At 50.0% G+C, this 23,093-nt stretch overlaps 1 protein-coding gene across 1 annotated transcript in view; it reads left to right on the forward strand.

Annotated features, from left to right (window-relative positions):
• Positions 1-23,093, forward strand: part of WDR62 (WD repeat domain 62) — a 2,486,568-nt gene that overhangs the window by 715,081 nt on the left and 1,748,394 nt on the right. Inside the window, exon 11 of the mRNA XM_069644563.1 lies at positions 245-420. Within this exon, the coding sequence (XP_069500664.1) occupies positions 245-420 (176 nt within the window). The remainder of the gene's footprint in view (positions 1-244; positions 421-23,093) is intronic.

The following is a 23,093-nucleotide window of genomic DNA, read 5'->3' on the forward strand; positions in this document are numbered from 1 at the left end:
TGGTAGCCAAGTCTCCTAAGGTACATGTTAGCATGGAGCACTCCTAAATAACTTTCTATGTACAGATAATGGGTTTTGCTGTCCTACCATGATAAATTGTTTCCAAGCGCTTTATTTTTGCTTGGTTTGATATTTTTGTTTTACTACAGATCCTTTCTTAATATTCTGAGTGTGAGAAAGTGTTGCAACAATTAATGTAATCTCAGTGTAAAGGTTTATGATAAATTGATATTTTTTTCTAAAGGACCTGCAGAAGATCATCTACGTGGACAACACCCTGCAATGCTTAAAAGATCAATCGTGTACATCAGAAAAACCTGAAAATGGGGCATGTGGAGATATAAAATCTGGTGTTCGTGTTATAAATATCAGTCCAGATGGGCACCACTTGGCCTCTGGTGACCGAGGTGGAAACATTCGGTAAATAGAATTATTTTCTACATTGAACTTTCCAAAATAATCGTATTGGGAGTGTTCGCATTTTGCTGTAAGTAAAAAGCTATTAGATGGAAGCTTGAATATGGATTTTTGTTTGTTCGTCTAGTTTCATCCCTGTTAGTTATGATATTTTATTTATATCGTGCTCGTACACAAGTGTTTCAGAGCGCGACTAGGCAAGGGAGGGGAACAAGGGAGAACACAGCACAACATAAAAACAATCTTACTAGGCCTAGTGACATTGAGCACACGCAAGTGCATGGGAAAGGAAAAAGGGAAAAAGTGCATGGAAGGGGGAGAGTGGAAAGTGCAGAAGCCGAGGAGCTCAGATAAATAAAATAAATAGAAAATTGAGGCAAACTGTGGTAGTGCAGCCAGCAAGTGGCAAGTGCTGTGTTTAAGGCAGCAGACTGGGAAGTCTGAATAAGTGCAGAAAAGAAGAAAAATGGGGGGGGGGCAGTATGGGTACAGATACAGTCCCCAGTGCAAGGGGTGGCCAGAGGCAGTGCAGGAAGGTGGCGGGTGAGCAGGTACCTGGACCCAGGGGACAGAGGGTGTCCAGGTGCACAGTGCCAAGAGAGCAGATCAGCAGGGGACAAGGGGAGCGAAGGCAGCAGTAAAGAGGAAGGTTTTGAGGTGTTTCCGGAACCGGAGAAGGTTCTCCTCAAGTTTTAGAGTGGCAGGGAGGCTGTTCCAGAGGGAGGCCCCAGCCGAAGATGGAGATCTACCCCCAGCTCGTTTCTTTGAAAAACGACTGACCCTGAGGGGAGTTAGAGGTAGAGGAGCGAAGAGCTCGATAGGGGCGGTATTTGCGGAGGGATAGCTGAAGGTATTTTGGACCCAGGCCCCAGAACGCCTTGTGGACAATGCAGAGGGTTTTGAATTTAATCCTTGCATCCACTGGGAGCCAATGGAGAGATTTCAAAGCTGGAGAGATAGGTTCCCAGGGCTTGAGGCCAAGGACAAGTCTCGCAGTCCTGTTCTGGATAAGTTGTAGAGGGCGGAGAGTAGAGGCAGGTAGATTTAGAAAGAGGCTCTTACAATAGTCCAAGCTAGAGAGAACCAGAGCTTGGGATGCCATGAGCTTCTGGGGGAAGGAGAGGAAAGGCAGAATACCTCTGAGGAGGTGCAGTCGGAAGTTTGACTTTTTAGAGACATCAGAGATATGGGAAGGAAAGTGTGGAGTCAAAGATGACGCCAAGGTTCTTAGCCTCGCAGGTAGGGGTAGGAGGAGGGCCAAGGGAGGCCGGCCAGAGAGTGACGGAAAAGGATGGAGATGGTGTGCCGATGAGGAGGATCTCCGTCTTGCTGGCATTCAGACAAAGATCATTGGCGGCACAACAATTTTGAATGGCAGTTAGGCAGTCAGAGATGAGAGAGGGAGGAGGTGGCCGAGGGCAGCGGGAAAATGAGTTCAGTGTCATCAGCGTAGCACTGGAAATTTGAGCAGAAAATGGCAATGCAGTGAGCGAGAGTTGCCAGGTATTGGTTGAAAAGCCAGGGTGAGAGGTTAGACCCCTGGGGAACCCCACAGGTGCAGAGGAAGATAGATGATAGGAAAGACCCCAGTTGGACCTCCGAGGGTCAATCAGAGAGGGAAGAGGTCAGCCAGGCCAGAGCCTGATCATTGATACCCAGATTATCACGGAGACGGTTGAGCAGGATGGTGTGGTTGACCGTTTCGAAGGCAGAAGAGAGATCAAGAAGGATGAGGACAGAGGGAATGTTAGAATCAATGTTGGAGAGCAGATCTTCACGGATATTGAGGAGAGCAGTTTCCGTGCTTCTGGCCGCTCTGAAGCCAGACTGGTGGTCATGGAGACAATCAACAGAATCTGAATGAAGGTTTAGCTGAGAGATGGCCAGCTTTTCCAGGAGTTTGCCCAGAAAGGGGGTAATGGAAATTGGGCGATAGTTTGCCGGACAGGAAGGATCAGCTGTGGGTTTCTTGAGAAGAGGATGCACAAGGGAGTGTTTCAGAGGGGAGGGGAAGGATCCTGAGGCAAACGAGTGGTTGCAAAAATCAGCAAGGGTGTCAATGTGGTCCTTGATAGTTTTGGAGGAACAGGGATGAACCTGTTTTGACGATGCTTTCATAGATCGGACGTGTCTAGCGACCTCGTCAGGGGGGAAAATAGGAAAGGAAGAGAAGGATGGTGGGGGGATGCTTAAAGCGGGGTCTCTAAGCACAGACTGAGAAGGAATAGGAGGGGGAGGGGAGGCGAGGGTGGACAGGATGTCCTGGGTTTTAGAGATAAAGTGCGAGGCAAGGGCATTGCAGAGAGCCTCGGAGGCAAGAGGAGGGGAGAAGAATGCTGCAGGGTTGGCAAGCTCCTTGCAGATTTTAAAGAGTTTGGCTGAGTTGTTGGATGCCGCAGAGACACAGGCTTGAATGTGGGCTCTCTTCTTAGTGCGGACAGAGAGTCGGTATTGCCTTTGGAGCAGGCGACAGGCCAGTTTGTCAGAGGATGAGCAAGAAGACCTCCATTTCCTCTCAGCCGCCCTACACTTACGTTTAAGTGTAGCTAGGTCGGAATCATACCAGGAATTGCACTTGGCTTTGGACTTCAAGCGGATCCTCATGACAGGGGCAAGAGCATCAAGCGTATCAGAGATGGTAGAGTAGAGAAGGGACAGGGTTGTGTCGGGGTGTGTGTCAGCCAGGGGAGGAGGAGGGGGACAGTTATGATTGTCCTACGACATTTCATGTAACTGAAAGACTGAACAGTTACTTAGTGTAGCTGTAAAATAAAAATACATAAATCAAATGTTTGGACCATTATAAAATCTGCTATGTAGTTGGGAAGTTTCCTTGAATCTATAAGTTCTTTTTAAAGAGATTTGGTGTATTGTATGTACTATTTTTTTTGTGTGGTGATTCTAGTTGCACTAAAACAACCTAACCAAATAATATACATACGTAATTTAAAGATTTTGAAGTGAATTTTATTAATTCAATTTACATATACTTAAACTGTATCAAATTCAACATCTTCATCGAAATCAGGTAATTCATCGATTTCAAGCATGAAAACATTAGATAAAATTCATCAAAGAAAAACATCAGTTTCAGAAAAAGAATTTGTAGGTTATCTGACATATGTCTTTTAAGAGATATAAAACATACTTATCCATTCTAAAGATTAGAAACGAATAAAAAGGATATCCATTTAGTCAGTGCTCCAGATAGGATTTTGGAATGAGTGTTTTACTACCAATTTTTTGAATTAGAGAGTAAATCCAATTTCGATAGTAATCATAATTTCCCTCCTTTTCAAGAGAGTAAAAGTGTCTGACAACTATCCAATTTGTGCGTAAAATTAAAACTTTGTTCGAAAACATCAGTGACAAAACAGCTGTATTTTAAAGTAGTTCTAAATTTATTGCGCCTGTGGAAAACATTTTCCCCATACAAGAACCTTGTAGATCAGTGGTCTTCAAACTTTTTTGGCCAGGGCCCCCCTGAGCAAAATTTGGGCAGGTCGGGACCCCCCAGAAATGCCAAATGGACAGTATATATTGCGCGCCGTCACCTGCTCCCATCAAAGTCGCTGGGCTCCCTCATCCCACTCCTACCCAGTCGCTGGTCTCTCCCCACCCCATCACACACCCAGGGCTCTCCCCACTCTGCTCCCATCACTATCCCATGGTTCCCGCCCATTGTGCTCCCACCATAGTCCCTCGGTTCCCCCATCCCGTTCCCAACACAGTCTGAGGGTCAGTGGCGGCTGGTGAATCTTTTTTAAGTGGAGGGGCATTAAGGGGAGGTTCGGGGGGGGTTTCCCCCTGTGAATTTTTTTTTAAATAATAGGTTAAAATGTTGCATTGTAGAGCATACTTTTAACAAAAAATGGGTAAATAGCCAAACAGTTTGCAATTGTTGCTGGGAGTCCAGGGGGCAGGCATTGATATTTTATTTCTATTGCGCTCGTACACAAGTGTTTCAGAGCGTGACAAGGCAAGGGAGGGGAACAGAGGAGAATAAAACAGCGATCTTACTAGGCCCAGTGACATTGAGAACGCGCAAGTGTGAGGGGAAAAGTGCATGGAAGGGGGGAGAAGTGGAAAGTGCGAAGCAGAGGAGAAACAGATAAATAACAATAAATAAATAAAGGCAACAAACAGTGGTAGTGCAGCCAGCAATTTGCAAGTGCTACGTTTAAGGCAGCAGACAGGGTAGGTCTGATAAGTGCAGGAAGAAAGATGGTTCTCCTCAAGTTTTAGAGTGGCAGGGCGCTGTTCCAGAGGGAGGCCCCAGCCGAAGACGGAGATCTACCCCCAGCTCGTTTCTTTGATAAACGACTGACCCTGAGGGAGTTGGAGGTAGAGGAGTGAAGAGCTCGAGAGGGGAGGTATTTGCGGAGGAATAGCTGAAGGTATTTTGGACCCAGGCCCCAGAAAGCCTTGTGGACAAGGCAGAGGGTTTTGAATGATAGATGTCCGGTAAAAAGATACCATCCCTGTCCCCTGGGCCCCACTGGTCCTAACACAATGAACATGATTATGTGTATATGCAAGGCGCTGCACATTCATACAGCAATCACTCTATCATTCACATGAGCATCCATCACCATACACTCATAACGCATCCATACACATGTTTAAATAAAAACAATGAACATAAACGTACCTTCTGCATTGGCCTGTGTGTGGGTGCTGAAACGGCCTGCTCCAGCTGCTCTGTCCGTATGTGCGAGGAGGCGCAGGAGCTCCCCCTCGGACATACAGACATGCAGTGCCCCAGCCAGCATTTCCAATGAGCTATGCAATGCTGGCGAAGCAAAACGCCCCAGCACTTGCATGGCTCAGTGAGCATGTGCGGCTGGGGAACTAAACTGAACTGTCAAAGGGAAACAGTGTTTCCCTTTGACAGATCAGCCAGCCCAGGAGCACTCCATTAGCTGGATAAAGCAGCTGAGGGAGTGCTCACTGTTTCACTGGGCTGGCTCCTTAGCTCCTCCATAATGGGTGAGGGGCCACTGGGTGGGCGCCTCTTGCCATTATGGATGAGCCGCCAGGCTCGGACAGGCCTATAGGGCAATGCCTGTACCAAAAATGTAAAATGCTAGTTTGGGCCAATCAAAATGGGCCACCATTTTGGCCAATGTGGACCATTTTGATGAGTTACTTAACTATGCAGTTAGTAATGTTGACCATTGTTGCTGAATATATCACAATTTACTTACATTTTAACACAAAGCACCCCTTTGGGTACTATTGAAACAGTGGGCTCCATAACTACTCTGGCGGTAGCTGTGCCGGTAAAACCGGCACGGCTGCCACTGGAGTTGCATCCGGGTCTGGCACCCGCGAATGGGCAATTACTAGGTCATGCCGAGTTAGGCGGACATGATAATTGCCCTTTCGAAGGTGCCGGTAGATCCCCATTCCCATTCGAGCCCCATATGGCTCAAATGGGAATGGGGAGCTCGGATGCACCGGCACCGTTAATAACGGTGCTGGTGCATCCGACGAGCTGAGGTCAGACCTGGCGGGGGCTGTCAAGCACCCACGAGCACAACTCTTACTATGGCGGAACGGTAGCAACGGTGCCGGTAGCTTACCAGCACCGTTGTTACTGGTCCGCCATAGTAGTAATGAGGCCCAGTCTGTGACTAAAGGAATGAATATCCATTTACAACTGTGGGCCACTTTTTCATTGTTGCCTGAGACAGTTTCATGCTTCAGCCCGCCCATGTGGGCCACCCCTGCCCATTTCTTCCAATCTAAAAAAAGAAAAAAAAAAAAAAATCTTTTTTCATGCTGAGCTCTCAGGGCCCCCCTGGGATGCACCCGCGGACCCCTAGGGGGTCGCGACCCACAGTTTGAATACCACTGTTGTAGATGCATACTATCAGCTTCATCTTCATGATACTTGGGGGGCACAAACTCTGTTAAGAGTTACTAAAGCCACTGCATGTTTTGCTCCAGATCGCCTTCCCTTTGCTTCTTTGTTTCCCCTGTCTCTCACTTTCTGACGCTCCGCCTCTCACCCTTAAGTGTTGCGATGCCACATTTTGCGTTCTGTCACTCTGTATCTCCTATCTCTGCTTTCTATTGTTGCCTTTTCCCTCCTATATCTCGCTGTATCGGTTGATATAACTCCTCTTCCTCTCTCATGTCATTACTCTGGCAATATCTGTTTTTTTCCATTTTCTCGGTTCTTGTTGCTACTCCTTTTGGTTATCTTTCTTGCACTATCTCATGTTATTGGCCTGCCCTTCTCTAGTGTTGCTTTTCTATTTCCATCTCTCCCACCTGCAGTTGATCTGTGTTTTATTTAATGTCTCTAAAGGTCTCATTTGCTCTGCTTCTATCCCTCTCTCCTATTGTGTGTTTGTCTGATTATTAACTCTGTTTCCCTTCACACTTTTTTGCCCTATCATGTAGCTCATTGCTCTCTCTTCCTGTTGCTCAAATTCCTGTTTTGGATTGTCTAGTATGTTCTCTGTCCCTTCAACCCCCCCCCCCCCCGCCACACCTTTGTTCTTCTCTATTGCTTAGGTTCTGAGTTGCTCTCCCTCGCCTGTTTTTCCGTTTGTCTTTTAACTTAGCACCAATAAATATCCAAATGCCTTTTCTTTAAAAAAAATCTAGTGCAGCTTTACTATTGGGTGCTCCTTTTTAGATGTGTGCAAACCTTCTTTTGGCCATTAGGCTGGGAATTATAGAGTTAGAGTTTTGTCTGACCAGATGCAGCACTTGCTTGAATGCAGATGCTTTACCAACACTGTATGCCATTACAAGTACAAAAACACATATGAGATGTGTGTTCTGAGCCATCACAGGTATAGCAGCCCCGATGAGGTGTGTTCTGAGCCACAGCACAGCGACCCTGAAGAGGTGTGTTCTGAGCCATTACAAGTAGAGCATCCCGGATGAAATGTGTGTGTTCTGAATAGCTGATCATTTAGTAATCCTTTTGATAAGTTGAAAGTTAAGTCAACTGTGTTGCAATTGTATGTTACCTGCATCTTAAATGCATATCTCTGATGCAGATTCATTAACTCACCTATTAACAGGATTTGAACTAACAGGTTACACAATAATCTATGCAGCAGGGTTATTGACCCACTGAGCAGCCTTGCCCAACAGGCTGTTGACACTGAAATGCACATAGGGTTAGGGCACTGGCAGTTCGATGTGAAGCTTGCTTGACATAAATGGCTTGTCAAAAGCTCCAAGCCTCTTTGGAATATCCTACATTAGTTGGGAGATTCCTAATGAGTCTTTGAAATGTGCTAGATTTTTAGCAGTGGGACTTAGTAATCAGACATGGGAGAAGCAGACGTTTTGAAAAGCGCAAAACAGACTAGAAGGGATTGAACTATATGACTGCAATGCCATCTTCTCACACTGTCAGAGATTGGTGGGAAGAGCTTAGACACTGTTCTTGATCTGTACTTTAGCTTGCTGCTGAAAATGCCAACACATGTTCGTGCTTTCTTAACAGCAGCTCTGTTAAGAAATTCAGGTACTGTCCCAAAACGTAGCAGTCCTGCTAAGAAAGGTAGGCATGATGCAACCAGCCCTGCTGTGAATATTTGGCATTGTGCCATGACATGCGTATGGTATAGCAGCTACGTTGATAAATTAGGCTATTTTGCCTGAATATATTGCAGTCCTCTTGAGAGGTACAGGTACATTCTGTGCCACTGAAAATACATACAGCACTGCTTCTACCTGTATGTGTTGATAGCTGCTTGCAGTGGGTGGTCAGAAAGGGAGTTAAAGTTCAGACCCCATGTCTAGCTATGCAATTGGTGTGCTTCTGTGATGAAAAGAAAAAGTATGAAATGCCTGTGCTGCTGCAACTGTGCTGCCTCTATTAAAGCCAATTAAGCAGAAATGCAGCCCTTGTTTAATCATTTTACACAATACTACCTATGTCCCAAAGCAAAATGAAAAGCATGTTCATGAGTCAAGATGCTTTATTAACACTAATCTACAAAATGCAGGCAGTAAACACAAATGTCCTTTTACATTACTGAAAGTATTATCTTGATAGAATCATTAACAGAGGAGAGTGTTAAAAGAATTAAACAGACCAGGACTCATCCCAGTTGCTTCTTTCAAGGAATTGTGTCAAATACCAAAGTAAAGAGTGGATTTGCAAGCTGCTGCTGGTAGCCAGGCTGTCACCACTGAGATCTGTTATTTATGGGCGGGCTGCCATGAATAGCCTGTGTAAGTGGTACATAAGGAAGAATTAAAAGGATCGTATTGACAAGATTCCTGTGTGTACAAATGCCTGATACGCACCTTATCTAGAGAGTTGCATTTAGTATTGATTTGTGAGAGGCCAGTGGTAAAATAGTCTGTGGTCTCCATATCAGGGCAACATGACAGACCTATTACAGGTGTCAAAATCTGTAACACAGGACCTTCTGCGGTGGGCCCAGCATGAGGATACCCTTGCCCTTGGTTTAAAGTGGTCATTAATGCCTCACAGAAATGCTGGGGCGCTCACCTGGGCCATCTGACAGAGGGGTGAGGCCCCCAGACGAGGCACACAAACATATCAGCTGCTAGAAATGTAGTCCTCAGTGTAGTCCTCAGTGTAGTCCTGGTTACATTCCCTCCCTCTATACAAGGCATATGTGTCTTGATCCAGACAGACAACACTGTATTCATGTATTAACACAACAAACTAGGTGGTGTGGAGTCTCCACTGTGTAGGGAAGCGTTGGATCTTTGGTTCTTGGCGCTGGAGAACGATATGTCAGTCAGCTGCTTACCTGGCTGGCAAAGAACATGATCGCGGATGTCTTGAGCAGGCAGAACTCAACCTTCCACAAGTGGGATCTCTGTCAAGACGAGATCTTCCTTTTAGGTGACTCCCTTAGGTACACCTTTTCACCTCCAGTGGTGGTCTGTTTTGGGGGAATTCTCCCCATGGGGATCTCTAGGGAATGCTGTGGCTGATTCCCATCATTCTGCTTGTTCTGAGGAGGTTGCAGAATTATTGGTCCACCATGAGCTTGATTGCTCTGGACTGTGCCCATAGTATGTGGTACCCAGACCTTCTAGCGAGGGTGGATCTGCTCTACCAGTTAGGGAGCTGGGTCCTACGCATGAACCTCAACAGCTTCAACCTTCATGCTTGGCTGCGGCTGAGGTATTGGGTGTGGGATTTATTGGATGACGTCCTAGATGTACCCCTTTCTGCAATGAGATCTGCCACTGTTCGCTCTATGCCTGTAAGTTGAAGTCTTGATACAGAGACAAGGATCGAGAGCACATGACTTCCTACTTCTGCTGTCTTGGGTTCCTTTCTCTTTGAATCAGTTGGGTCTGCAGAAAGGCACTGTGAAGGGGGTACTTGGCTGCTATTTCTGTGATTTCTTTTTTTGAGGTTTCCATAAAAGGGCTCATGGCACTGGTTATGAGGGCCTGAGGCGATTTGGGTACTTGTTTCACCCATACCAGTTTGTTTTGATGTGGGAATTGAATCTTGTGTTAACCTTCTTGATGGTAACACCATGTGAGCCCCTTCATTGAAGATATTTGTGTTTGCTCACCCTTAAAGTGATCTGTCAGGTTGCCATCACTTTCGCTAGACAGGTGAGAGACCTCAGTCCCTTTCGATGAGGCCTGTGTACCTGATTGTGTAAGAACGTGACTCAGAATACATCGGACCTTCCTTTCTAAGGTTGTTAGATTTTCATCTTTCTAAGAAGATTGATTCATCTTATTGTTTACCCACCCATTCAAAGTTAAGGAGAGGCTTCATCGGTTGGTTCCCAGCTGGGCTCCCAGCTCCTAGGTCTCTCAGATGAGGAACATCAGAAAGGATGACCAGCTCTTCATTTATTAGGCTGGTACTTCTGTGGCCAGAGCTGTTACGAAGTAAACCTTGTCTAGGTGGATTGTACATTTTCGGGTGCTATGATCTGGCTGGGAAGGATGTGCCTGATAGTTGCATGTTGGGTACGTTTTTCTAAAGTCCAACTGGTGTGGGACTTCACAAGGCATATCTCCTGGTATTAGGGACCCAACATTTAATATAAGCCTGTACTAAACAAGTCGGTAGAGTGGCCAGGCTTATCTTAGAAGAGGTAGTGTCAGCTGTAGAGCAGTACGCTGAAATCAGTAAACAAGGATCCAAGTAAACACTTACACAGCGAGTTATATTCAATTATTTATTTATATATACACAAGGCAAATCAATCAAACTAAAAAGGTAGCAACTAACAATTACGTTCAATGGAAGATGGATTTAAATTAATATAAGCACCAATCATGCAGGCGAGTAATTTCTTTCTACGCTACACAGTGCCAGCCCACGGATTAACATCAACAAAGGGCAGTAATAGCATATATATATATATATATATATATATATATATTTTCTGAGGCTTGTGGAATCTGCTTAGATCACATGCTGTGCATAGGCCGACATCTAGTGGAAGCTGCGGAGTATTAGTTTGTTTTTCGAAACTCAAAAATGGGCGTCGACACAGGGCGTGCCAGTAATAGTATCCCTAGTGTGACGTCCACTGTACCCATGATCCCTCACGCATCGAGGACCCTCAGATTGTTTTTTTCCACCATGCTGGTCGGAAGCACTGAGCGGAGTTCCCTGACTTAGTCAGATTTTGCAAATATTGTTATATATTTCCCCGTTTATTCCACCTATACGTCGAGTCTCCGAACATCGACACTCGACGCCGGATCGGAGAAAATTCAACCGTCGGACTACAGCGACAGATTTGGGCCTTGGAAGGCCTCTGGCCTCGGCCCGGGCCTCGGAAGTCCTCTGGACTCAGCCCTGCAAGTAGGGAGAGTGGGGGGTGGCACATATCCTACACTCTGATTAATATAGGTACATTACTTATATTCCTACACTCCCAGCCCGCTGCCATAGGGTGCGTATGGAGGATACTCCCTTTCAATTTTGCTCCAAGTGCAACCGCAAGTATCCTTGGGTTGACAGACACGCCACGTGTAACCTCTGCTTGCCGAGGGACCACCCCGAGGCGAATTGCAGAGCGTGCAGTCGGTTTAAACCGAAGACCCTTAAGGACCGTTCGACAAAGCGTTGGGCCCACCACGCCAGGCGAAAAGAGACATGACCGCGGAGGGTGCCTTCAGCGATGGCAGCAACGCCGTACTTTCGGACGGCGAGGGCAATGTGGCGTCGATGGACAGCCAAGCGCAAGTCCCCGACCTCGGAAGGTTGTCCGGCAGGGCAGCTATGGGGAAGACCCCCGGCGACACGAGCGCTACCCACACCACGTCCAGCAAACAAAAGTCCAACCGAGACTCGACGCGCACGTCGAGTTCTCAGAAAGAGGCACGAAGAGAACGGTCCACCGAGTCGGTGTCCTCTGGGCATTCACGTTCGAGATCGCCTCATGTCACCAAGCAACCCTCCACTGTTGCTAAAAGTGCCTCGCTCCCCTTAGTGACTGAGGTTTGGTCGTAGGAGGACGACGCCGACCTCTACCCCCAAGCCGCACTCCAGGAGTCGGCGTCTGCAGGCAGCGGTAAGGCTGCTACCGAATCCCTTACACTCTCCAGAGACAGGGACTCTACCCCCGAATTTCGACGCCAGGCATCGAAAAGCTCTGATGGGGCCCAAAAGTCGGGGAAGCACTCTTCCACTCACGGGGAGGGGGGGGGACAACGAAGTAAGCAGTCCCAGCCTACTTCCACTCCTAAACTACATTCTACTCCACCTAAACAGACAGACAATTCTCAGTCCCCTGTCCCTAAGGCCCCTGTTCAGGCCAGTAGGTCTAGCCAGGACAAATCTCAATCTGTTGTCCCTAAGACCCCTGTTCAAACCAGTAGGTCTAGTCAGGATAAAACAGGGAAAGCACTCCAGGAAAGAGTTATTCCCAGTTAAAGGGACTGGTCCAGTGATGACATAGACAGAGTAATGTCAAGGATGTCGTCATTGGCAGATTTCTATGCCAAGAACCCGGAACACTTTCTCTCTTATACCCCAGAAGGGTCAACTCCCTCAGGCTCGAAGGATCCAATACCCCCAAGTAGGAAGTCCCGGGTTGAAGCACAATCTTCAGACCCCTTCTATATACAGCCCTATTCTCAATACCAGGAAGATCCATCCTTTGTTAAGGATCCAGACGTGGGCATGTTCGAAGAACAAACTGGGACAGGCTATTATGGGGATGATGAGGACCAAGAGGAGGAGGAGGAGGACGACCCAGATACATACAGGGTGGATTCACCGGTAGAGAAAGAGCCCGCGGTTACCTACTCCCCTGTCGACAACCAACCTCTCCTGAATGAGGTCCTGTCCAGAGCGGCACAGCACTTCCACATTGACACCCAGGGTGCTCAGGAAGAGAGGGACTTTGCAGAGGAACTGGTGGGAGAAAGGAGACCTGTTGCTCAGGCCATCCCTATCCTTAAGTCAATACAAAGGAGGATAGACCCTTCCCTTGTTAACCCCAATCTCACTAGGGCAGTAAACCCCAGAATTGAAAAGCTTTTCAGGGCAGCCCAATCTGACCCACTATACATAAAGGGACATCTCAAACCGGACTCCCTGGTTGTTACAAACACCCGTAAGAGGGCGGGAACACCCTTGTCATCGTCCGAAGCTCCCCCCGACAAGGAGAGCAAGAAGATTTATGGCTAGGGCAGGAAAGTAGCCTCCACTTCCGCCTACCAGGCAAGGATTGCAAACTCCACCACCCTGCTGGCTAGTTACAACTGCCACCAATGGGAAGAAGTCGTGGCTCTCATAGACTCTGCCCCAGAACCCTTAAAGAGCCAATTGGCATGAGTTTCGGCAGAGGGGAGAGCCGTGTCAGGTTGCATTTTAAAATCAACCTTTGATGCCGCGGATAACGCCGGCAGATTAATTGCTGAAAGCACGGTCATCAAGAGGCATGCTTGCCTACGGCAGTCTGGTTTCAAGGCCGAGACCCAAGCATCATTGATAGATAAGCCGGTGGAGCTGGATCTATTGTTTGGAAAGCGGTCGAGGACGCGCTAAAGAATGCCAAGGACGAGTACGAGACACTCAAGTCCCTAGGGCAACTAACCAACAAACCCCCTAACCAGAGAGGGAATGGCAATTTTCGTCGGCCTCGCGGACAAAACTCCCAAAGAGGCTCAAACTATTCCCAAGGCCAGGGTCCTACATGGAACACTAACCAGCAGTCTACCCAGAGTTATGGCAGGGATAACAAAAGAGGTCGTGGTAGGGGTAGAGGCAGTCCCAATAAAGGAGGGGGACGCCTCCACCAAAACAGTGAAGCTCCGTTCAGGGTCCTTTCTCACGCATCCCCAGTAGGGGGACGCATTCCATATTCACCCAAGCTTGGGAAGGGATCACATCAGACAGATGGGTGCTGTCCACAGTGTCCGCAGGATATTGCATAGAACTCCTAGAGCGTCCCCGAAACCACCCTCCACGACGAAGAATACACTCCTTAGACCACCAGAAGATCCTACTCGAAGAGATCGAAATTCTTCTCGCAAATGGCACGATAGAACTCGTCCTGGGACACCAGGTAAACAAGGGTATTTATTCAACTTACTTCCTTGTGCCAAAAAAAGATTTGACAATGCGCCCAGTATTGGACTTACGGCCTGCAAACAGGTATGTCAAGCCACAAAAATTTTGCATGACTACTCTCCAGGAGGTAATTCCCCTCCTCAAAAAGGGGGATTACATGGCAACATTGGAAATGAAAGATGCCTATTTTCATATTTCCATTTTCCCAGCGCACAGAAAATATCTGCACTTCAAGGTGGACAGTCAGCACTACCAGTTCAAGGTACTGCCCTTCGGGATAGCCTCGGCTCCAAGGGTATTCACCAAGGTACTGGCGGTGGCGGCGGCACACCTACGCAGGGAGGCAATCCCAGTTTATCCTTATCTGGACGACTGGCTCATCACGGGGGTAGACCCCTGTAATTTGCAGGACAAACATTCAAAGGACTATCGACCTCCTCTTCGAATTGGGCTTCTCCATAAACGAGAAAAAAATCAAGTCTGGTGCCCAGCACCTCCAAGCAGTTCCTAGGAGCTGTTCTAAATACTCAAGAGAGGTTGGCCTTTCCTTCAGAGGAAAGAATTCGGAATATACTACTGCAAATTCCGCAATATCAAACCGGTCGCCAGATAGTACGCAAAGCAATGCGTTTGCTGGGCATGATGGCGTCATGTATTTACTTGGTCCCGCGCGCCTGCGTCCCATGCAAGAATGGTTGGCGAAACTGTGGTCTCAGGCAAGTGGTCAGTGGGACGATCTAGTGGTCGTTTCGCCAACACTTGTACAAAGCCTCGAATGGTGGACAAGAGACAATCTATCCAAAGGGAAACCCTTTTACGATCCCGAGATACAGGCGGTAGTCACGACGGACGCATGCCTGACAGGATGGGGAGCTCACCATCTCCACAACACAGCTCAGGGTCTCTGGTCTCACACAGTGGCCAAGAATCACATCAACCTGCTAGAGCTTCTGGCAGTTTTCAGAGCACTTCAAGCATTCGAGCCCCACCTACTGAACCTGTCGGTGCAGATCCGAACGGACAGCACGACAGCCATGTTCTACCTGAACAAGCAAGGAGGGACTTGTTTACCAAATCTGTCCAGACTTGCCCAGAAAATGTGGATATGGGCACTCAGACGGAACATCTTTCTGTCATCTCAACATGTTCCAGGGGATCTCAATTCTCTAGCGGACGCTTTGAGCAGAGATCCCCTTCCGGAGGAACACGAATGGTGTCTACACAGAGATATCGTAGAAGATCTCTTCTCTCAGTGGGGTTTCTCCACTGTAGACCTATTCGTCACAAGCGAAAACAGACAGTGCCCAGGATTCTCATCCAGGTTTCCCCAACCAGACTCCCTGGGGAATGCCCTGTGGATGAACTGGTCAGGGATGTTTGCGTACGCTTTTCCACCAACTTCTCATCAGGAAGGTGGTGAACAAGATGAACAGAGAATCGATGACGCTTGTCCTAGTTGCTCCCATGTGGGCGAGACAACCGTGGTTTCCACACCTACGCAGACTTTCGGTGTGCGATCCCATCAAACTCCCGGGCTGGTACAATCTTTTGTCCCAGCACCAAGGTCAGAAGGTGCATCCTCTACCCAACTCCATGAACCTAGCAGCATGGCTCCTGAGGCCTAGAGTTTGGACATCTCAATTTACCACAGAGATGTATGGACATCCTAAAAGAGTCTAGGAAACCGAACACAAGGCATTGCTACTTCGACAAATGGAAAAGATTTGTTATCTGGTGCCAGAATAAACAAATCCAGTTGATTGCACTCCTTCCACAATCATGACATACATGCTCCACCTGCTGGACGCAGGTTTGGTTTTCAACTCACTAAAGGTACACCTGGCAGCACTGTCAACGTACACCACCTCACATAGCAAGGTGTCGTGGTGGAAGGTACCCGTGGTTAAAGCATTCATGGAGGGAGTATCTATATCTAACCCATCACCAGGATGGGACCCATTCGAGCCCATGCATAAGACAAGTCTCAAACACCTGACCTATAAGACTGCCTTCTTAGTAGCCATTACATCCATCAGTGCAGGATCCTTTCTTTACTATTCATAAGGATAAGCTGATTTTACGGACACACCCTAGGTTCTCACCTAAGTCTCACCTAGGCCGACATCTAGTGGAAGCTGCAGCGTATTACAGTTGTTTTCGAAATTCGAAAAGGGACGTCGACCGGGCGTGCCAGTAATACTATCCCTATTGTGACGTCTACTGTACCCATGGTCCTTCATGCGTCGAGGTCCCTCAGATTGTTTTTTTCTGCCATCATAGACGGACGCACAATAGCAGAGTTCCTCTTTCAGCACATTGCCATTGATTATAATAATTAGAGCTAGATCTCTCTTCCTATCCTTTTTTTCACCGTCTATCGAGGTCATCTTCGACAACGGTGTAGCAAGATGATTGTCGAAGACCCTTTTGACGAATCCGTTCGGCCCAGGAGGGCTGCACCGGGCTTCGGCCCATGCAGTAGGGAGAGGGGGGGAGGGTCATTGATAATGTATTTGCCCCTTTTCACACATTACATTCGCCTAGCTGCCATTACATTTTATCATGGATAAGACCCCTTTTAAGTTCTGCCCAAGCTGCAGCAAAACATTTGTGTGGGTCGACAAGCACCTGGTGTGCAATCTCTGCCTCCCACGAGATCACACTCACACTCACACCCATACCTCCACTAAACACACAACCCAGGGCTGAGACTCGACGTGGTTGTCGACTAAGTGCCCACACACGACGTCTAGGGAGAGGTCCACAAGTTCACTGGCCTCTGGGCATTCGCGATGCCGATCGCCACATGACAGGCCCTGACTGTTGAAAGACAGCACAAACGTTGTGCATAAATCTGCACCCGAATGTCGCACGTCGGCTGTCAAGGCTTCGGGCCACTCCACAACTGAGGTTCGACGTTCTTTGTCGAAATCGGGTAAGGCCTCAGTGCAGGCGGGACTAGCCCACTTAGTGGAAAAACATGTTCCGAAAGGGCTTAGAAATGAGAAAGAGTCGAAGAAGTGTTCTTCCAAGACGCTTCATAAAGATAGGTCACTCTCCCCAACCGAAACCCAGCCTCACAAGGCTTCTCACACACACACGGGTTCACAACCTCCGGGCCAAGGTACTCCTCCTGAAAAGGACTCCTTAGTAGGCACTGTAACCCCTCAGGCTTCCACACTAGGCCCTATGTCCATCCCGAGCTCATCCCAATGGACATGTGAAGACATAGATAGGGTCATGAGGATGACGACCTTTATTGGCAATTATTTTGAGACAATCTCAGAACCTTTCCAAAGCATCCAGAACACTCCTCCTACTACAGCTGCCTCTAGCTCTCCGGCTGTTGCAAATGCCCCTACTAGTCAACCCCCATCTAAAAAGTCTCACCCGGACACCCTGGATATTTCACCACAGGTTGATCCTCCCTACGTATATCTTTGCCACAGACTATTATTATGATGATGCTGTAGATACTGGGGCAGCTCAGGAGGGCACAGAAGAAAACGATGGGGACGACGAGGAAGAGACAGAGATGTACACTGTAGCCTCTCCCGTCAACCAAGACCCCTCCGGAAGGTGATTCGCCTATTGACAACCAGCTCCTTCTGAATGACAGGCTCATTAAAGCGACTGAACACTTTCAGATCAGAACACAAGAGACTCAGCAGGACAAGGATTTTGTTGAGGATATCCTGGGGGGGATAAGAAATTAGTTAGTTTATTCCAATGCTACAATCTGTCCAGAGAAAGATCCAACCTTCTCTGGAAACACCCAATCAAACGCGTGCGGTAAACCCACGCATAGAGAAGCTCTTCCGCCCAGCACCCACGGACCCCCTCTATATCAGGAGACAGCTTAAACCTGACTCACTTGTGGTCATAACCACAAGAAAGAGAGTGGGTACTCCACTAGCTTCCTCTGAGGCGCCACCTGACAAGGAAAGCAAACGCCTATTCACCATGGGCAGGAAGGTAGCCTAATAGCTAACAATAGGACTCTTGGCTAGATATATATGTGGGATGAGGTGTCTGCACTACTATTGTCAGCTCTGCAACCATTGAAGACTCAATTGGCCCAGGTTGCAGCAGAGGGCAGATCTGCCTCGAGCTGTATCCTGAAGAACAATTTAGATGCCACTGACAATGCGGGAAGAATAATTGCAGAAAGCAATATATTAAGCACCATGCTTGGCTTTGCCAATCTGGCTTTAAGAAAGTGACCCAAGCAACACTTCTAAATATGGCTATCGAGCCCAGCGTCCTCTTTGGAAAGGCAGTCGGGGACGCTCTAAAGTCCTTGGGACAGCTTACAGAGAAACCCTCAGGCCAAAGAGGGAATAGTAATTCTCCAGCATGGGGTCTGGCATGGATTCACATGCTCATGAATATTCCCCGTCGTCAGGCTGGGAATCCTCGGTAAAGAAAAATCAGTATCAGTTTTGTTTCTGATCTGTCTTTCGTAGTAACCAATCACTGATCTCTGCGTCATACTGACCACAGCCAATGACTGCCATCTCCCTAAGCCCCGCCTCTGGCAGCCATCTTCAGATTTCTACCGCACGTTCAAGTGTTGGGATCCTCGTGCTATTGCTCTCGAGCTTTCGTGCGTTTTCGCGCTTTTTCATAGGAAAATTCAATCTTTTTTCGGTCAAAAGCACCTCAAGCTCCACCGTTTCTTTATCCGATCAACGGGGACCCGTGTCGGATTCTTCTACGCCCCTCAAGGGTGAAGATTTCGTCGAGCCACGCTTTTGGAGGACTCCAGAAGTTTCTCAGGCCCATCTCGGACATGGCCCAGGAGAAGGGAAGCTCGACGCCCGGAAAGCTGTTCAGGGTCTGCCCTGGATGCTAGCTTCAGAATGTCTTTAAGGAGGACGAACACTCCCTTTGCCTCTGCCTGCATGAGGACAAGACGCATGTGGAGAAGGACTGTGCGTTTTGCGGTAATATGTTGGAGCGGACCATGAAGGACCGCCATCTGCGTCTCGCCAACTGGCTGGAAAGGAAGAGCCCGTCAGGCGAGAAAAAGAAGTCTGAGCGGTCTTCTAAGACCTTTTTGAGGGCGCCCCGGCGACGGGGGCCCAACAGAAGGCCAAGCACCGCGAGTCCGCTGGCACCGGGAGCGCCGAACGGTCGGGCTCTATTGTTGCCAGGCAGGGCGCATCCACCCCAGCGCCATCAACCACGAGCCAACGCTCTGGCTCGGGTAAGAGGAAGGCCGAGCACCCGGCGAAGCTCCTGGAGAGACCCCGGTCGAGCTCGAAGGCCCCATCGGAGGGGGAGCGAGGTGGTGACCCTCCCCCCAAGGAGAAGGCGGTGAGCGCACCTAAGGTGGTGAAAGCCTTGATCCACCCTGTCACGGCCTCTATCGAGACAGTCGCGGTGGCCCTGGCTCAGCCTGTGGAGGCTACACCAATGGAGGCGGCCTCTGGGCCCAGAGTCTCCCTGCCACCGCGGAGGGAGTCCTCTTTCAAGCCCATCGACAGGACCCCCATGAAACCTCCGGAGAAGAAAAAGGGGGGGCAGGAGGTCGTCGTGGATTCGGCCTCTTCCTCTGAAGAGGAGTTGATCGAAGTCTTAAGCCACGGCATTAGCGTGGAAGAAGACCAGCCCGTCGGGAGGGACCCCGACGTAGGAGACAAGAATGTCGATGGTGCCGACGAGGCTCCTGACCGCCCGTCGGAATCCCCTCAACCAGTGCCGCAAGACAACTCGGCGGCCATTTTGTTGGCTATACAGTCCTTATGCTCGGAGATAAGGACGAGATTGCCGTTACCACCAACGGAGGAACCGCTCCCGACGGGGGACCCGGAGCCAGGCCCTTCTGGGAGCCCTCCTCATAAGAGAAGGATTCATCCTCCACCTCCTTTTCAACCATTGCGCCCTGCTCAGCCCTCCTCCCCGTCCACGACCCGTGGGGATGATACGGGGGCGGACACGGCCGCGACGGGTACAGACGACGAGGTTTACGATGAGGTTCTTCCGTCGTCGCCTCCTCCCTGGGCTTCCCCGCCCGACAAGATTGGACCGTTTCATGCCATGATCGCCAGGGCATCCGAGCTTTTCCAGCTCTGCCCGGAAGAAAAGAAGGAAGGTTTCCTTTATCAACGGCGCGAGACCAAGAGGAAGATGGTCCTCGCTGTACCTCTACTGGACGATATCTGGGATGAGGGTCTTGCCCTCCTCAAGAACCCATCCACAACGCCTGCGAGAAGGGATCGGTACGAGAAGAAGTACCGGGTCCCGGACGCGGCCCCCTTGTACAGCCGACCCCGGACTCGGTCGTCTCCGCGGCGGCCAGGAAGAAAGAAGGGGGGGGCTTCGGCCTCTACGTCAACCCCCCCTCCCACCCCCCCCCGGACGGCGAGGGAAAGAAATTGGACACGATGGGACGCAGAGTCATCTCATCGGCAGCGACGGCGATTAAGGCTGCCAACACCTTGGCTATCATAGCCCGCTACGACAGGGAGTTGTGGTAAAAGATCGCCCCCCTACTGGACTTCCTACCGGACGACAAGAGGGCTGAGGCCCTAGAGATATTGCAGGAAGGGGAAGTGGCGTCGGACCACGCCATTACGATAGCGACGGACATCGCTGACACTGCCGGCGTGTGCCTTAGACGGCGTGGATGGCTCAAGGCAACGGACTTCCGGCAGGACGTGCAGACCAGAGTTTTGGACATGCCGTTCGACGGGAGCAACCTGTTTGGGAAAACAGTGGACGATTCCCTACAAGCCATCAAGACGGAGACGGCCCGGGCTCTTGGTGTTCTCCAGCAGCGACGGCCGCCCTTTTGGAGCACCAGAGGCAAGCAGGGTGCCTCCAAAGGTTCCAGCGGCGGATATTCCACCTACTGTCAAGCCGCCCGTTCGTCGTCACAGGAAGCCTACAGGGGACGAGGCAAGTCAGGCGGACCCTGCCGTCGTCGCCAGGGAGGACAAGGCGGCAAAGTCTCGTCGAAGCAGGACTGAACCGGCCGTGGCGTCGGGCCCCCACCGAAGCATCCCGATGGGAGGCCGGCTGGCGAACTTCGTCAGCGTGTGGGAGTCCATCTCCACCGACCGTTGGGTGCTGGACGCTCTGGCCCAGGGTCACGCGCTCGAGTTTCTAAAGAAGTGCCCGCGCGTCCCCCCGTGGCCAGGAAGGAACATCACGTCCCTCAACTTCTCTTGGAGGTAAAGGCGATGCTCAAGAAAGGCGCCATCGAGCTCGTCGGGGCTCCGGAGTTTACTCAAGATACTTCCTTGTGAAGAAGAACACAGGAGGATGGCGTCCCATCCTGGACCTACGACGATTGAACAAATTCATCAAGGCACAGAAATTCCGGATGGTCACCCTCCAGCACGTCCTGGGTCAGCTGGAGGAGGGTGCTTTCCTGTTGTCATTCATTTGGAGGATGCTCACTTCCATATCCCCATCCTAAAGGGACAACGAAAGTTTCTCAGATTCGTGGTCCAAGGGCGTCACTACCAGTTCAGAGCCCTTCCCTTCGGATTGAGGTCGGCACCCAGGGTGTTCACCTAGTGCCTCGCACCGGTGGCGGCGCGGCTGTGCCTGGAGGGGATCCACGTCTACCCCTACCTGGACGACTGGCTCATCCGAGCAAAGACAAGGGAGCTTGCCGCGGAACACACGCCGAGGACCGTCCAACTACTCACGGACCTGGGGTACTCCATAAACTACGCCAAGTCCCACCTGGAGCCCGCGAAAGACGCACTGTTTCTGGGAGCAAAACTCGACACAGTGGCGCTTCTGGCCTCTCCGTCGGAGGAAAGGACGAGGGCCATCTTGGGCAAGGTGCAGCGGATGCTGGTTGCGGACACGGCCAGGGTGAGGTCCATCAAATCCCTCCTCGGAATGATGTCTTCTTGCATTTATCTCATCCGCCTGTGCAGGCTTCGGATGCGCCCGTTACAGGAATTCCTGGACGCTCGCTGGATCCAGATGATGGGCAGCTTTGAGGACAGGATCACACTCGACGAGAGCTTCTGACGAGCGTTCTGGTGGTGGGGCACCCGCGCACATCTGACGGCAGGCATGGACTTCCAGACCCCGGGCCACCAGAAGACAGTGACCACGGATGCCTCCCTGGAAGGGTGGGGAGCGCACACCGAAAATCTGCACGCGAGAGGCCTTTGTCTTCCGACGGAGAAGTTCCTCCATATCAACGTCCTGGAGCTCCGTGTAGTGTTTTGGGCCCTCAGGTCCTTTCTTCCGTCCCTCAAAGGCAAGGTGGTGAGGATCTTCACCGACAACACCACCATCATGTTCTACATCAGGAAGCAGGGCGGTACCAGTTCCCCTGCCCAGTCCAAGGAGGCGCAGGATCTGTGGCATTGTGCCGTCGCCCAAGGGATGTTTCTGCTGTCGTTTCATCTGGCAGGAATAAAAAACACCATCGCCGACTCACTTAGCAGAGAGCTGCGCTCGTGCCACGAGTGGGAACTACGACAGGATCTAGTGGACCGCCTCTTCCGACGGTGGGGCACACCCCAGATCGATCTGTTCGCGACGGCGACAAACTCCAAGTGCCGGAGGTTCGCCAGCAGGTTTCCCCAGCCGAAGAGCATGGGCGATGATTTCTCGTTCCCCTGGGAGGGCCTGTTTCTATACGCGTTCCCTCCATTGCCGATCCGGCTCATCAACCAGCTCAAGAGGTCACGGTGCAGGATGATCCTCGTCGCACCTGCGTGGCCGAGGCAGATATGGTTCCCGGACCTTCTGGACTTGTCAGCGTCCCCGTCAATCAAGCTGCCAGTGGACACGGATCTTCTCTCCAGGGAAGGAGGCGCCATCCTCCATCACGACCCGAAGTCGCTGAACTTGCAGGCCTGGCTCCTGCAGCGTTAGAGTTTGGAGGTTACGACATACCGGCCGACTGCAGAGAGGTTCGTGCAAAGGCCAAGGCGTCCTCAACTCTTAAATGCTACGGACACAAATGGAAGAGGTTCTGTGTCTGGTGCCACACACAGAAGATTAACCCTCTACGGATTACGGCTCCTCAAGTACTGCCATACCTACTGTCGCTGGCCAAGGCTGGACTGGCGCAAGCTTCCATCAAGATTCATCTTGCTGCGATCTCCAGATACACCAGAACCACGGGACGGACGTCTTTGTGGTCTCATCGTCTGGTGAAAGAATTCATGAAGGGACTGTT

Source organism: Ambystoma mexicanum, chromosome 2p (assembly GCF_040938575.1).
Source record: "Ambystoma mexicanum isolate Mex_15411 chromosome 2p, UKY_AmexF1_1, whole genome shotgun sequence".
Classification (NCBI taxonomy): Eukaryota; Metazoa; Chordata; class Amphibia; order Caudata; family Ambystomatidae; genus Ambystoma; species Ambystoma mexicanum.